This window comes from Rhincodon typus, chromosome 30 (genome assembly GCF_021869965.1).
Source record: "Rhincodon typus isolate 14 chromosome 30, sRhiTyp1.1, whole genome shotgun sequence".
Classification (NCBI taxonomy): Eukaryota; Metazoa; Chordata; class Chondrichthyes; order Orectolobiformes; family Rhincodontidae; genus Rhincodon; species Rhincodon typus.
This window is the reverse complement of record NC_063361.1, coordinates 13,538,748-13,556,716: the sequence shown is the minus strand read 5'-3', so window position 1 is coordinate 13,556,716 and position 17,969 is coordinate 13,538,748. Positions and strand designations below refer to the sequence as shown.

The window sequence follows — 17,969 nt, the reverse complement described above, 5'->3', positions numbered from 1 at the left end:
ATCATTTGGTCACTATCACATTGTTGGCTGTGGGAGTTTATACTGTGCAAATTAGTTGCTGTGTTTCCCACACTACAGTTGTCACTATACTTCCAAAACATTTAATTGACCATAAAATGCTTTGAGATGTCCAGTGGTCAAGTAAAGTACTTCAAAAAACATCCAAGTTTTTATTTACTTAATGTGTCACTGTTCTCTTCTCTTTTCCATTTGTTCATATATTAGTGCTTTTCAATAAAAGTATCAAAAGTCATTCTTATTTGGAAAAACTAACTACATGTTACCTTGAGGAAGGGTCATCAGACCCGAAACGTTAACTCTGTTTTCTCCTTCACAGATGCTGCCAGACCTGCTGAGCTTTTCCAGCAACTTTGTTTTTGTTCCTGATTTACAGTATCTGCAGTTCTTTTGGTTTTTACATGTTACCTTCCTTTGAGAGCATAAATGCTATTTTTAAAGTGTCTTGTTATTAAGTTATTTATTCTGAAAGGTGTTTGATTAGTTTATTAATTTAATATGTTTGTGTAGGGGTATTTCTTAAGTGTCACAGAAACCTGAATGAATGATTTATTTATTGTCACTTGCATTTTACAGTGAATACTAAAGTAAAATACAGTGAAAAGCTTCAACAGTGTCCATAATCTGGTGCCATTTTTATTTGTTTATGAATAAAAAGAATAAAAGATATGACAGAAAACAATAGTTTAAGAATAAAAAGGATAAAAGATACAACTGAAAGAGAACCCTGAGCCTTGCGCTGCCACGCTTCCTCCAACACTTTGCCACCATCTGCACCGGACACACCAACATAGGAATACCCACTCTTTAGGTGCCATCTCTTCGCCATTGGACCCATTTCTCACCGATGCTGTTGCCAATGCCTATGCTGGATCCCATGCTGAGTCCACGCTTGCCACACAACCATGAGTCCTCTGCTCTGCTGCTGCATCGATGACACCTGTGCGATCTTTCTGCACTCATCTTCCACAACAGCAGCAAACACAACAACACAACGAGATCATGCGAGCCTGAGACCTGGCCATGGCCAACACTGGTGCGACTGAGAGCTCTTCCTCATTCCGGCCTCCTCCTCCTCCGTCTCTCTGTCTGAACAAAAACCTTATATCTATGGCTACAAAAGCATCAAAACGTGCAGATTCATATGATGACCTTGGTTTCAGGCAGCTGAGGATTAATAGAAAATCACCATTGCTCCACTATTCACTCATCCAAAGCTGCTAAATGTGCCTAGCAGCGAGGTTTCCCAATAATACCTCTCCCCATCTGAACTGCAGCCAACTGTGAAGGATCTATCCCTCTCTGCCAAACTTTACATTTGTGATTATACCGTGACCCTTTCATGTTCTATTCTCTCAGATATCTAGAGAGCAATAAAACTCCTTCAACTGGAAACAAAAGACATCAGGACTGGTTCCTTAACCTCAATAACACTGCATTAATTATTAAATAAAACAAATGGCGCAATTTCAGCTTCAACAAATTATAACATCACTCATCATACTTAGTCTAACTTCCATGCACAGCTCTTAAGAACATTTTTGAATTCCGCGATTTTTTTTAATTAGCTGAATAAATGATGCAAGATATGAGGTCACAGTGGACAAGCCAGTGCTCATCTTCTCCTTATTATTGACTTACCACCTCACAGTTTGAGAGTGAGAAGAAAAATCTCAGCCTGAAAATAGTTATCTATACGTGCCATGTCAAAATGATATTGCACAGGTCAGAAAACATGACTGCACTTAGAAAACTATTCAGAATGTTTGACACTTTAACATCATTTAAGAACCACCACTAAATCTTAGTCTAGTCATGGTCATAGCGATCTGCTTAACCTATCAAAAGCTACAGTAACATTTTAGCATCTGACTAAGTATGAAGTTCAAATCATCGATTTCTCCAACATAGAGAGCAGAGCATTTGACTAACAGTCTCTATGGGAGCAATAGAAATAAGCCTGCAACAGCATAAGTGACTTTATACAGACAATGATTTATTGAGATTCAGTACTAATAAATGACTCATGGAGAGTGAATGTTTTATTGGAGGCCAGAGATCATGCCTAATTAATGAAAGCAAGTTTTAAACCAGTATGTTCCTATAATATTTATTTCAGATCATTTCTGCCAAAAATCTATCTTGAGAAAGAGTATTCCTGAGAAAACAATTCAAGATTTCATGGAATTCTACCCGAGAGGGAGAACGAGGTTTTGTTTTCTGCCTGTTCAACATCATATCAACTGGTTTTATTTTAGACTGGGGTCAAAACAGAATATCTGAAGCATGTCATTGGAGCTCAGCACCAGTGTTGCCTCTGAGCTGATTGGCTACATGGCTGCATGACTGCTTAGAAGGTCCATGCATGTCACGCAGTGTAGGCACATTGATTTCCAGTTCCAGACATTGCTGGTGCACTGTTCACATGGCCACTTGAACTGTATGTGTCGCTTCACATAAGGTCAGAAGTAGGGATGTTTGCCAATGATTGCTCAATGTTCAGCACCATTCGCCACGCCTCAGATACTGCAGCAGTCCATGTCCAAATGCAACAAGAAACAAGATCTGGACAACATCCAGCCTTGGAATGACAAGTGGCAAATAACATTCATGCCACACAAATGCCAGGCAATGACTATTTTCAATAAGCGACAATCGAACAACTGTCCTTTGATATTCAATGGTTTGACCATTACTGAATTCCTCCACAATCAACATCCTGGGGATTAGCATTGACCAGTAACTCAACTGGACTTGCCAGATAAACAGAGTGGTTACAAAAGCAGGTCAGAGGCTAGAAATACTGCTGCGAGTTACTCACCTCCTGACTCCCCAAAGTCTGTCCACCATCTACAAGGCATAACTCAGGAGTGTGATGGAATACCCCCAGCACTTTCCTGGATGGGTGCAGCTCGAACAACATTTAAGAAGCTTGACCCACCATCCAGGACTGAGCAGTCTATATGATTGGCCGCACAAACATCATTCCCTCTACCACTGACGCTCAGTAGCAGCAGTGTGTACCATCTACAAGATGCACTGCAGAAATTCACCAAAGATCCTTAGACAGCATCTTCCTAAACCCATGACTACTTCCATCTAGAAGGATATGGGCAGTAGATACATGGGAACACCACCACCTGTAGGTTTCCCTCTAAGAGACTCACCATCCTGTCTTGAAAATATATCACTGTTCTTTCAGTGTTACTGGGTCAAAATTCTGGTATTCTCTCCCTAAGGGCTTTGCAGGTCTACCTACAGAACACGGTTCAAGGAGACAGCTTACCACCACCACCTTCTCAAGAGCAACTAGGAATGAGCAATAAATGCTAGCCCAGCCAGCGACACCCACATCCCATGATTGAATAAAAACTGCATTAAAAAGGACACACGTATCATCAGACTGGGCTGAACTTCGAACCTACTCTGAGGGGTAAAAAGTAACCGATTCAGCCACGAGCCCCAATTTTCTAAAATATATGTATACATTGTGTGTTATTTTTTAAACATCAAGCCCTTCAAAGATAACCCCAAGATTACATTACAATGCACAAATTATTGTTGACTCATATTTAAGATATATTAGAACTATGGTTCAAGACAATCATTCTAAGCCTAAATCACAATTTGTAAATAAATAATACATGAAACAAACACGACTGAATAGCATGTGAGGCTCAAAAAGCATCTCAGAAATCTTCAGTTGCCCTGATTTGGGCCCAATTCCTACAATCATTTACCAAGTCACCTGCTTTACAGCCTGCAGGAGGTACCACACAGCAACTCCTATTGGCAGCTCTCATGTCATAGCAAGCCAAAAGGAAAAGGAAAACTAATACAGAGACGGAAAACGGAGAAGGAATGAAAGTGAGGAGGAGCAAGAGAAATAAAGGGGATGAGATAAATGAAACTTTATGAGGTCAGAAGGGACTGATGTGCTATAAAAGAGAAATAAATGGAATTGATGAAATGGACGGAAGGCTGGATTAGCCCTGTAGGGGTGGGTTACAGAGTTGGGCATTGTTTTCAGTGCTGTCAACTGTGATTGAATCTATTTCCTGGAGACTTTCAACGTATGATCTGCCACCATGGTCTATCCATTAGTCAACCAACCCATCCATTCTTGTGATACACTGCATTCCCATGTCAATTAGACGGCAAAAAGACTCATTACTAAACTGGAGGATGCTTAACTGTTAGCCTTTTCTTTCCCCACTTTAAATATTCCCCATATTTGGGGAGGTAAAACAAAAAAGATCCCAATCATTTTATATGTCCCTTGGATTTTTCTTCGGGGTTGCACACAATAATGTCCTGAAGATTGATTTTCAATACCTGGAGACTCCAAGCCAGTCCTGGAGGGTTAGCAAGCCCAGGTCCTGAACTCAACTCACGCGTGGAGAGTGGAGGTGGCTCCCTAAAGGCCTAGAGACAGACTCACATGGCTGCCAAGTTCTCAAAGCTGATGGACCAGACACGGTCTGACTAAAGAGGAGCAGATTGCAATAGAAAGTAAGAAAAAGACAGAGATGCCTCCCTCCATCTTTATTAAAACTAAATTAAGCTTTTTGTAGCTAAGCTATCATTATTGGAAAATCCTAGTCAGAATCTTTTAATTAGCCTTAATTGAGTTAATAAAATAGAGCACACAACTAGAAGCTCTTGTGCTGCAGTAGTAGTATCCTTACCTCTGAGCCAGGAGGTCTGGGTTCAAACCCAACCTGTTCCAGAGACATTTAACAACATCTTTGAACAATCTATTAGAAAATATCAAGGATATATTCCTACCATTAAAAGAATTGAAAGATTTCACATATCTCAAAAACATTCAAGAATATTTTGCCTTCAGTAGATGACCATTGTTATATGAGCAACGCAGTATGATTTTTCTACACAGAAGGATCCCACGAAGAGATTGACAAGTTAATTCACTTTAGGTGATGTTGACTGATGAGGAAAGGTTGACCAGATCTTTAAATGACTTCTTTTATTTCTTCTTCAAAGAGGGCAATGGGGTGCATAGCAGCTATCAGAACCATAGTGAGAAAGTGAGATAGAGCCCTTCTTTAATATTTAATTGAAGTAAAGTCACTTAGATATGTATTATGATCGTAGTGAAAATGGACTATCAATATTCAACTTCCATATTGGACTTTGTTCCTGATACTTTCATGGTCTAAAATATGGTTTAAAAAAGGACACGAAAAGGAAACTGACCTAAAATGACTGCTTTGATCACATGACAAATGCAGACAACCCACGGGGAACATACAAAATGGGTTGTATTGAGACTTTCATTTGAATCAAGAGGGACAGAAACACAGTGAGGCATCAAAAAATTTGCATCTCCTGCTTTATTCACCCTTGTATAATAAATTCACACAGTAAGAGATAAAGTATTGCCTGCGACTATCTACTTTTGGATAAAACAATGACACTGGCATCAGAAGACTCAACAGCAGCCTTTGAGCAACAAAAGAAACAGGCAGCAACATTGACAGATAACAGCAATGATACAGAAAGCTCTTCTCTCCCTGTCTCTCTGTTATTCTGTTCATTGTGCCTGGGAATGTGTATGATGACACATCTTTATTACTTTTCTTGAAGGTAGTAGGAAATAAAATTCCTTTTTCTTTCAATCGAGAAAACCTTACAATTGTTTCCTATATTTTGATTAATGAAAGTGTGACAGCCACATGCTTAAAGAAATTGTTGTGACTGTGCAGGAGAGCGTTAAATATAACAAAGCAGAACAATTGTCCTCATCTGATCTTAACACATTATAATACTCCCTCAGGACTGCATTTGACACAGGCTCAGATAACGTGCTTAAAGTTGAAGCAGAACTAAACTCCTGAATCAACTAAGAAAAATGGATATCAAAGACCTACTTGAAGTTCAAGTGTCAATGTGCAGGAAACATATGGGTATTGACCAAAAGGAATATTCCTGGCATAGTGCAGTAACAGGTTAGGACTGTATCACACCTGCAATGATGTCATTTTATGTGTCTTGCCTGCTCAGAGGAGATTGTAGGGAATTGTAGAGTAAGCAGTTAATATGGACAAATCTCTCAATGGCTGGCTGTTGCAGCTAGACTCTGGTCAATTAACTGGGGATTGCCAGTGGCCAGAGATGGCATAGCAAAACCATTTGTTCAAAGTGACTGTGGGCAACAGCATTCAGATAGTGTCAACTGCTTTTGTTGCACTGTGGCTAAAACAAAGGTACAAATTCTCAAAAACAGGGCAGCATTCCTGTAGAATACTGGACTGGTGAACTATTCACCCAACTGCAGTACAATCTCTAGAAGCAATACTCACCAGCATTCATATGTAGCCGCTGCTGAGAGGGGAAAAATGTAACAGAAATGGATATTTTTACAGAGATTATTAGTTCCCCATCTATGCTTGCCAATTCACATCTCATACCCTCATGGTTCCCTTAATTCAGATTGAGGAACCTCATTGCAGAATCACGTTTGCTCTCTATCTTATTGAAGAATACTACCATATTATGACCATTCTTCCCTAAGGGACTGTACTCAACAAGACTGTTAATTAATCCTTTCTCATTGCACAGTACCCAACCTGTTCTCTGGTTCCTCAATGTATTAAAAAGAAAATCACATACACATTCCACGGAATCTTCCTCCGCAATACCATTGCTAGTTTGGTTTGTCTAAGCTATCTGTATATTAAAATCACCCATGATTACAGTTGTACACCTATTGTATGCATCTGGTTTCTTATTCAGTGCTGTCCATTACACCTCCACTATTGTTTGTGAGCCTACAGACAACCCAAAACAATGTTTTCTATTCCTTGGTGTTTCTTATCTCCACCCATACAGATTCCACATCATGATTTGCTGAGCCAATATGCTTATTCACTACTGCTATTTCTTCCTTCACTAACAATGCTACTTCACCCCCTTTCCCTTCTTTCCTGAATAATGAATACCCCTGGCTGTTCAGTTCCCATCCTTGGTCACTATACAGTCATGTATTTGCAATCGCAGCTATATCATAACTGTTTATATTTATTTGTGCTGCTAATTCATCTAACTTATTGTGAATACTCTGTACATTAAGACATGAGGCCTTTAGAATTGTCTTTTTAACCTTATGAGCAATCTTAACTTTAGTTTACACAATGCCCCATTTGTTTTTTTGCCCTTGATTTTTCTGTCTTCCACCTTTGCTTCTTACTTTTCTATCTTTTGTTTCTATCCCTGTTTCTCCCTCATCTGTCTCCCGTCTCAGGTCCCCATCTTCCAGCCATTCTAGTTTACATGGTCTCTGACAATCCCAGCAAACAGCAACCCCTCCTCCACCCCTCTACTGCAGGAAAGTGGTTTTAGTCCTGCCTGGTAAAGTCCATCCAGTTTGCACTAGGCCAATCTTCCCCAGAACTGATCCTAATGGCCTAGGAGTTTGAATCCCTCCTTCCTACACCACTTCTCCAGCCATGTTTTCATCTAGTATAGCCTGTTATTTTTACTCTCGCTAGTATGAAGCACTAGTAGTAATCCTGAAAATACGGCCTTTAAGGTCCTACTTTTTAACTTACTTCCCTCTATTCTGTTTGTAGGACTTCATCCCTTCTTTAACCTATATCATTGGTACTGATATATATCAATAACAACTGGTTTTTCACTGTCCCCTCCCCCCTTCAGTCATTCTAAAGCATCATTGACCCTGGGACTAGGGAGTCAACATTCCATCCCTTTTTGCTGTTTTGTCTCTTTTACTGCAGAAATGCCTGTATGTTCCCCTTTACTATTGAATTCCCTATCATTATAGCCCTGCCATTTTTATTCCTCTCTTCAGGTAGATACTGTAGTGACTGGAACGAAGTCACCCAGGTGGATCCATAGAATAGGAGTTCCCTGATTGGGACTGCTAAACCAGTCCAGTCAGGGAGCCCTGGCTAACAGATATAAACAGGAGTTTCAGAGGTTCTGTTCACTCTGAGAGTTGGCTCTGATGAAGTTGGATCAGTGTCAAGGACCTTCACAATGACTTGGTGACAGGATACCAACCTCTGGAGTTATTTCGGACACATCTTGTAGAGTTACCACCACCATTCTCTTTCCTGGTGGAGATGTACAGGGTCTGTTTGGTCTGGTATAATAAAGGAAAACCACCTTGTGGGTTACAGAGAAAAGGCTCTTGTCTTAAATAAGATTAGTTTATATTTTGATATCAACTATTTATATGTTACATTGGTATTATAGACACTGTTGCAAAGACTATAAGGATGATTTCAATGTTAGGTCTTATTCTATTGAGGTCCAAAAGGTAACCATCAACCAGGGTCCACAGGGCAACATCCTATTGGACGGTCCTTCATGCAGTCCACATCATTAATCCTTTCACACCCTTGTACAATAACAATTTCAGGTAAAATGCCAGTTAGCCTATGACCCACCATTATTAAACTCCAAATTGGCTAAAACCTCCTGGTCTCCACACATGCCCAGTTCAACAAGGAAATAATTAGTTGCCCTGCTTGTCGAGAAGCTGTACTGTACTGCACCAATATCTCAACAAGAGGTTCAGCATTGAAACACAAGGAAGGATGACTATCATGAACTGGAGAGGCACAAAAATAACAGAAACCATTCCACCTTGTCCGTTATTGTGCCAGGTAATTGTTAAAGATTTCACAGATTTTACTGTCACACAACCTCTCTGAAAACGAAAATTAGTTCAAAGTCTCATTCTTAACAATTGTGATTTTAAAACACTATCAATTTTTTCCTTAAATATTTTCTTTTTGCATTTTTATTCCATCTACATCACTGTCTTAATTTCACATACTGACACTGAGTTAACCATTCTAATAGATATCTCCTGCTTCAGGCTGTGTGCCTCATATTAACTAATTGGGTAAAGAGATATATAGTTAATGCCCTGTTACCACAGGTTCCTGATCATCTGTAAAGGGCATGGTGTTGAAATGGCTTTCTAATTACTGGAAATTCCACTGTTAAAGTTCATAGAACCACTGTAGACAAGTGTAATTGTAATGAATGGCTCTTGACATTCAGCCACTGCTGATCACAAAATCCAGCCCATCATTTAAAAATTTCCAGTGAATGACACATATGACAAAATAGAAACTTGACTTACTGGTGCATGATGCATCTTTGATAGGCGTGCATTCTGAACTCAGCATTTCATTCTCTTCACAGATTGTGCAGGGGAGACAAGGATCAGCACTGCTCTTTTGGTCAGAATAGGTTTCCAGAGGGCATTTCTCACAGATGGTATTCTGTTTATCAGTACACAGTTGCAGTACCCCATATCCCTCTTCACAAAGATCACACTTAAGGCACTCTCCGCCCACATTATCAGGATCCTCATAATAGCCGTCCATGCAAATGCAGGATGTATCAAAGTTATCCATACAAGGGATTGCAATGGTTCTTGTACCTAAACATTCTGTGCAAGGTTTGCAGGGTTCAGTGTGGCTTGAAACATCTGAATAAGCAACACCTAGGATGAGAGAAAAGCAAAAGTAAATAAGTGAAAGAATGTGTTGTCTTCATTTTTCATGCTCCTTACATGGGTATTTATTTCCAAAACAGACACTTTGCAACACCTTAAGCCAGTTAGCAACAGGTATATATTTTATAGCAAACTCTTTACTGTTCTCCTACATGAAGATACCAAATTTGGTGAGCAAATGGACCAACCAACAAAATGGGCAGAGAGATGGCGGATGCAATATGGGAAGGAGACGTTTACAGTGATACATTTAAAAGAACAACAATATGTAAGCCCTCCCTAAATGTGTAGGAGAAACATGTTAATGTAAGGGTAACCCAATGGTTCAAATACAAAACTCGATGAATTTGTGAATACGGATGGATCAAGCCATATAATATTTTGGGTTTTGTAAGTGGAGGTCTGGAATGCAAAAAAAAAGGCAATGATAAACCTGTACAAAGCAATGATTAGGCCATAGTTAATTGAACATTTGCAGTTTTTGAGTACACAGCATTTAAAAGAAGAGTTAATTAACATTTAAACTAAAGAAGGATACAGAATGTTGGGGTGAAAACAAGGCAGTTAGATGAGATTTTAATATACCAGCAACACATTAGCAAATATTTGAACCAAATAGTCTCCTATTTGGAGATCTGTACAGTTTACTCTTCAATTGTAAATCTTTCCCCCAAGATACATACTTCTGATTCACAGCCTTTTCTGGTGCAGATTACACTTTTGCCCTAGGCGGGGAGAGAGAGAGAGCAGCATTCCCAATCGGAGATGTTGCAACACAACAAGTATGCACAAGATTCTGTGCAGTTTTCAACGTGTTTCATTGAAAATCCTGTAATCACAGTATGCGTCTGAGTTGACTCATTTCTAGATGGGGCAACTTTGTGTCAGCTTATAATTTGACCAGCAGTGGACGCTTACTTTGCAAATACACAGAGGCTGAAAAATGTTGATGACTACAATTCAATCTACAATCTAAAGAGGGAGATGGCAGAGGCATGGTGGTAATGTCACTGAATTAGTAATCCAGAGTCCCTGGATAATATTCTGGAAACATCAATCTGAATCCCACTGGACCAATATTGATATTTCAATTCCATTTAAAAAGTTTGGAAATTTTTTACATAATCCTATCGATGACTGTGTAATTTCTGTTAATGGCTGAAAAATCCATCTGTTTCACTATTGTACTTTAGGGAAGGCAACTGCTATCCTTACCTGGCCTGACCTACATATGACTACATTCCCACACCAATGTGGTTGTCTCTTAATTGCCCTCTGAGTAATTCGGGATGGGAAATAAATGCCTGTGTAGCCAGTATGCCAAATGCCATGAACGAACAACTTAAAAAAATCAGCATGACAATTCAGCAAATTATATGGATATATTTGTCAATGTTTGAGACCATCCTTTCCTCTCTGAAATTCTAATTTAGTGTTTGGAAAAACATGTTACTCATAGATATAGTTAATTTACCCTGTGACATCCTTGAATTGCACAAAAGAATAATAATTGGACATGAGAATCTCTGAAACTTACAAGGGATCTTAAAAAGCAGTCAAAGCAGAAAGTTTCAATCTCTTGAGTCTAGGCTGGATCTGAAACAAGGCATGAAGGCCAGTACCGAATACACTGTGCTGAATAGCTCATTAGCTTGAATCAGGGAATACAGGGAAGACTTTTTTCTTTATCCAAAGTCTCCTAAAATGTGGAATTCGGGATCACATGGTAAGGTGAATAACTTGGATGTATTCACAGGGAAATTAGACAAGCACACAACAGGGAAAGGAATATAAGAATATAGTTATATAGGGAGAGATTCTTGCAGAGCAGAAACATGAAATCAAATTGGTCTGAATGGCAAGGTTCTGTGAAACTGAAGTTATTCCTGCTTAAGGAACAGTGCTTTTCATATTATGGCTAGACTGGAATCTTATTAGAGTCAGCAACATTCATTATCAGGTTTTGCCACGAGATTACCTACTCCCCCTCTGACCCATACATAACGTGACCTGTCATGTAAGGAGAAGGAGATTTGTGGACATTTTCCCCTCTAATTTGGAACATCATTAGTGGTTTTAAGGATCTATTGCACACTGTGAGCTTTATTTACAAAGCAAAATTAAAGAAATGTTAACCCTTGCTTAAGTACAACCCACCTTGGAGACCAGGTGAAATTTATATGGAAACTTCAGTCCCTAGTTGCCCCAAAAGCTAAGGTAGCCAATTCCATTTGAATACATTCCAAGAGGTTTGAGCACTCAGCATCATGTACATCATAAGACCTGGTTTACAAACCTAAAGGCCTTTTCACCGGAGACAGACAGAGATCTAGTGATTAGGCGCTGGAGGAGATTGTGTCAGCCTTACAGTTATCAAAAATAGGGCAATTCATTGTAGCCTACTATTCTAAGTCTACATCATTCTTCACAAAACTTTATTTATTTAAAAACACTGAAACTAAAATGCAATCAAATCAGAAGTTGTAAGAACATTTTGGAATGAAAGCTGGCTAAACAGTGAGAGTGATCTTCCATCCTCTCTGTTAGCATGTTTGGAGGTTGGGAAGGACATTTAGTCAGGCAGGAATTGTAGGTTGATTATCCCACTGCTTTCCCACGTCTATCCCAGAATAGAAAGGCCCTTCATCAACCTATCATCCCACCAACAATTGAGGCATTTGAGCAGTCAATTAATCACCACTGAAGGGCTCTATCCCACCGCCACTAGTATCAATCCAGCTCCAGATGGACCTTTTGCCATCTATCATGCAAGACAAGTAATGTCATGCAGGCTGGTTATCGTTTCCTCGTTGTAAGAGGAGTGGTTCCTCAGTACTTGCTCGAGGGGTCCAGTATCAGAAAAAGAGGCCTCACTAAGAGCCACACCGTCTGATCTTTCTGTGACTCCCCTCTCACAAAGCCTAGACTGAAAAACCTTTCAGCTTTTGTTTACCTGCAGCCTGAATCACTCTAGGATCCTAGGCCTCCCATGATTGTCTATCCTACAGTAACCTTTGCCTCCCCTGTGCCACTACTGAGTAACGGAAGTACCAGCCTCTGACTAACCAGTAGCTTTTGGATAGAAGAAGGACCTCCACTCTTGCAATCCTGATCAATCCTGGTCCATAGGTGGCCTCTCCCCTGCCTGATTAGTTCCTGGTTCTACAGGATTTCCTCAGAATTGGCAGGGGCCGCTCACCATCTCCCCAGATTGTAGGAGAGACACCATTACCTCCACAAGATTCCTCCTCACAATTTAGAAAATATTGTTGTTAACTCAAAATGAAATCCAGCAACAGAATTAGCTAGTGAGTCTTGTATTGCTTTTGGCTGATACCCATCAGGAAATAAATTACTTTAAAAGTTTTTATTATATTTGAAAGCCAATGCCAAGAGCTCATTGTAGTGCATTTTATGGCTGTCAATGCAAATAACTTAATGGTCACTGCTGAGTAAATTGGTGCATGTAAAATTGTTTTATAAGCTGCTTTAGCTTTTTGAGATTTATGATATCAAAAATACAAGAGTTAAAACATTAAATTTGTTGCCAAATATTCTATTTGCTTATCTCTTCTGCATTTTGTGGCAGAAGATTATTTTAATTACAGAAGATAATCTTCAAAATAATTGCAGCTTTTAGCTTGGAGCTTAAGGTAGGCCAACAAAAATGGCTGTTTCACTGAAAATCTAAAGCTACCTCAGGGTAGAGATAATTGTAGGCTCTAATATGTGAATTAAATTGCTATTTCTCTTGTTTTCACAGTGAAATTAATGCTTTAGAATAAATGCTAAAACTGAGAGAGGGTATTCAGCTAACATGTTGAACAATTGTCCAATGGCTTTGTGGACAGTCACTTATTTGTCGCAAAACAAGTTTATTTTACTTTTATATTACTTTACATTTGTTCTCGTGGTGCTACTGTCAGAGGCTCATGAATAAATGTCTCCTGACATTTGACTTCTAAACCATTTCAGAGAACCTACATAGGATGGAAATTAACAGTATGAAAAGGCTGTTCACAAGCTTCCCAATTTTGACTCCTCAAGTCACACCAATTAAATGAATTCAGATGATATAGATTCCATGATTCTGTCATTTTACAGAAAAAAATGGCATGATATACTGAAATATAAAATACATTTTGATAGAATTTAATCAGACCCATAAAGTGAAACATATCACCTAGGTCTAACGATGGGGTGGACAGAAGCTTAAACATTAAAGAGGAGAAGAGGACGCAGATATTCAATGTGTCAGTTGAGGGGTAACTGGAGGTGAGGATTGTCTGTACATTACATAATACGCAGCTGATTGGCACAGTCAGTTTACACCAGAGCATCAAGTTTAAATCTATCTAAAGAACTCACAGCATCATTCGAATTTGGTCACACCAACATTCAAAATGAAATGTGGTTGGAATAAAAACAGAAAAGGTTCCAAAGAAGAGTCATATTGGACTCAGTGTTAAGTCTTTCACTGTCCCCACAGAATAGAAATCTGAAAACTCTGATGATGCCCATGTAACCATTGTCAATTGTCATAAAACCCACCTGGATCACTAATGCCCCTTAGGGAAGGAAACTGCTGTCTTTACCTGATCTGGCTTATATCTGATTCCAGATCCACAGCAATATCGTTGATTCTGAACTGCCTCTGAAATAGCCTAGCAAGCTAGTCAGTTGTATCAACCAGTAGAAAAGGAGAAAAAGGGTTGAAGATTGAACAATACCATTTGACATCAACCAAGGTGCTAGAAATGACAATGGTGCACACAGCCCTGACAATGCTGCAAAATTCTCCTTACTAACATTTGGTGGCTAGTGCCAAAATTGGGATAGGTCTCCCACAGACTGGTCATGCAAAAGCCTGACAGTCATACTCATGGAAATAAACAATATCCCAGAACCTGGTCATTACCATCCTTGATTATGTTGTGTCCCACTGGCAGGACAGACCCAGCAGAGGTGTCATCACAGTGGTATGTGGTCAGGAGGGAAGTGTCCTAGGAATCCTCAACATTGACCCTGGACATCATAAAGCTACATGGCATTATGTCAAGCAAGGGCAAGGAAATCCCCTGCTGGTTATTATGTATGGTCTTCCCTCAAATGATGATTCAGAGCTCCTCCATATTCAACGGCACTTAGAGGCAGCGCTAAGGGTGGCAAGGGTGGAGAATGTACTCTGGATTGGGAACTTCAATGTCCACCACCAAGAAAGGTTCATCAGTACCACTACTGAGCTGCTTCAGTCCTAAATTATTGCCTATGCTCTATTGAAAACAAAAAATGCTGGAAATCGCAGCGGGTGAGGCAGCATCCGTGGAGAGAGAGCAAGCCAGCATTTCAAGTCTAGATGTCTGGTGGTCTAGGGCAGGTCGTGAGGGAACTAACAAGTGGGAAAAATATGCTTGACTTTATCCTCACCAATCTGCCCACTGTAGACGCATCTGTCCATGACAGTATTAGTAAAAGTCACCAGGGCATAGTGCTTGTGGAGACGAAGTCTTGGTTTCACACTGAGGATACCCTCCACCACCTTGTTAAATGTGATAGACTTCAAACAGATCTAGCAACTCAAGACTGGGTTTCCATGATGCACTGTGAGCTATTAGCAGCAGAATCATACTCCAGTGCAATCGGAAACCTCATGGCATAGCATATCCCCACTCTACCATAACCATCAAGCTAGGCGTAAAACCCTGGTTCAATGAAGAGTGCAAGCAGGCATGCCAGGAGCAGTACCAGGCAGATCTAAAAATGAGGTGTCAACCTGGTAAAGCTACCAAACAGAACTAGTTGTGCCAAACAGCTTAAGCAGTATGTGATAGACAGAGCTGGGCAATTCCATGATCAACTGATCAGATCTAAGCTCTGCAGTCCTGATGCAGCTATCTTCTAAGGATGCCCAGTCACGAATAGTGATGGTCAATTAAACAATTTCACTGGAGAAGAAGGCTACACAAACAACCCAATCCTAAATAATTGCAGCCTAGTATGGTGTTGCACAAGACAAGGCTTAAGCATTAGCAACAATCTTCAGCCAGAAGAGCTAAGTGGATGATCCATCACGACCTCCTGCAGTGGGCACCAGCATCATAGATGCCAGCATTGAGCCAATTTTATTTACTCCACATGATGTCAAGAAACTGCTGGAAGCAGTGGATACTACAAGGGCTATGTGACCTAACAACATTCTGGCAATAGTACTGAAGATCTGTGCTCTATAACTCGCCATACCCCCAGCTAAGCTCTCCCAGTACAGTTATAATGCTGGAATCCACCCAACAATGTGGAAAATTGCCCGCTATGTTTTGCATAGAAGAAGCAAGACACATCCAATGCAGTCAAACACTAACAATCTACATCAATAAAGTTCTAGAAGTTGTCATGAACAGCCCTATCAAGCAGTACTTGCTTAGCAATAACCTGCTCAGTGACGTTCAGTTTGGATTCTGTTAGAGCCCCCCCAACCCCTGACTCCATTATAGCTTTAGTTCAAACACAGCCACAAGAGCGGAATTCCAAAGGTGAGGGGAGAATGACTGCCCTTGACATCAAGGCCACATTTAATCAGGAGTGGCATCAAGTTCCCTAGCAACGCTGGAGTCAATGAGGATCGGAGGAAAATTCTCTGCTGGTTGGCGTCCTATCTAGAATAAAGGAAGATGGTTGTGGTCGTTGGAGATCAGTCATCTCAGCTCCAGGATATCTGGAGTTGGAGTTCCTCAGGATAGTGACTTTGGCCTGACCATCTTCAGCTGCTTCATCATGACCTTCCCTCTATTATAAGGTCAGAAATGGGGATGTATGCTGATTGTGCAATGTACAGCACCATTCAGAATTTCTAAGATGCTGAAGTAGTCCATGCACAAATGCAGCTAGACCTGGACAATATTCGTAGAAACATAAAAATTAGGAGCAGCAGTATGCCATTCAGCCCTTCCAGCCTGCTCCACCATTCAATATGATCATGGCTGATCCTCTAACTCAATACTCTATCCAAACTTGGGATGACAATTGGCGAGTAACATTCATGGCACCCAAGTGCCAGGCAATGACCATCACCAACAAGAGAGAATCTAACCATCACCCTTAACATCACAGGCATTACTATCACTGAATCCCCCATGACCAACATCCTTGAATTTACCATTGAATAGAAACTGAACAGGATTAGCCATATTAATATGGTGACTACAAGAACAGGTCAGAGACACAGAATACTGCAGTGAGTAACTCACCTCCTGACTCTCCAAATTTTGCACACAAGTCAGGAGTTTGAAAGAATACTCCCCACTTGCCTGGATGGGTGCAGTTCCCACAACACTCAAGAAGCTTGAACCTTCCAGGAAAAAGCAGCCTGCTTGTTTGGCACCACATGCACAGACATTCACTCCCTCCACCATCAACTCTAGCAGCAGCAGTATGTACCATCTCCGAGACATACTAAAGAAATTTGCCAAAACTCCGTAGACAGCACACTCCAAATCCATGACCACTGCCATCCAGAAGGACAAGGGCAATGGATACATGGGAATACTTTGTGCTTCGAGCCATTGACCATCTTGACTTGCAAATATATCAGACGTTATTCGGTGTCGCTGGGTCAAAATCTTGGAACTCCCTTCCTACTACCATTGTGGATTTACCTACAGTTAATGGACTGCAGTGGGTTGAAAAAGTAGCCCACTGCCACCTTCTCCAGGGCAACTAGGGACAGGCAATAAATGGTGGCCAAGCCAGTGATGTTAACATCCCATGAATCAATTAAAACTAAAGTTCTGCTAGACCTACTAGGTTTTCCGAGTACTTCCTGTTTCTTTCTTACATCTCAAGCAGCTGCAGCACGTCACTTTTATTGAAATATGTTTCTGTTCAGATAATCTGGTTCTAAGTATGAGCTAACCTCCTTGTAGATTGAAAGAGGCAATTTTTAAATAAATATGCCTAGTAGCCTTCAAAAGGGAACTGAATAAGTATTTGCAGGTATACAGGCAAAGAGCAGGAGTGGGGTTATCGAGATTGCTCTTTGAAAGAGCAGGTAGAGAATCCACGCACCTCATGTCTTCTTCTTTCACTGGATTATTGTAGAATTCTATGAGATGCTAATTATTGTCTTCACTTTCATTGCAGAAAGGGAGGTACGGATTGTAGACCAATGAATGGGAGTCTGGTGTGTGGGGACAAAGAATTTCAGAGCGATAAATATTCTGGTGTATTAAAATAGGGGGCAAAAACCTGTTTGACTGAGAAACAATAATGAAAGATGATATGCAGAAATTATTTTAAACCACTGCTTATCAGTAACATGGCTTGCAGTTGCACTCCTAGCTGTTGGTGTTAAAACCTTCTGGTAGTTGCTCGAAGAGAGCAGCCAATTGATTCAATGCCTTCAGGCTGTCCTAGCAGGTTTCAAAGTGAAATAGCCACTTCA

The 17,969-nt window shown here is 40.3% G+C and overlaps 1 protein-coding gene across 1 annotated transcript in view; it reads right to left on the bottom strand.

Moving 5' to 3' along the window:
• Positions 1-17,969, bottom strand: part of ngfrb (nerve growth factor receptor b) — a 152,362-nt gene that overhangs the window by 90,442 nt on the left and 43,951 nt on the right. The window contains exon 3 of the mRNA XM_020526767.2: positions 9,155-9,520. Within this exon, the coding sequence (XP_020382356.1) occupies positions 9,155-9,520 (366 nt within the window). The remainder of the gene's footprint in view (positions 1-9,154; positions 9,521-17,969) is intronic.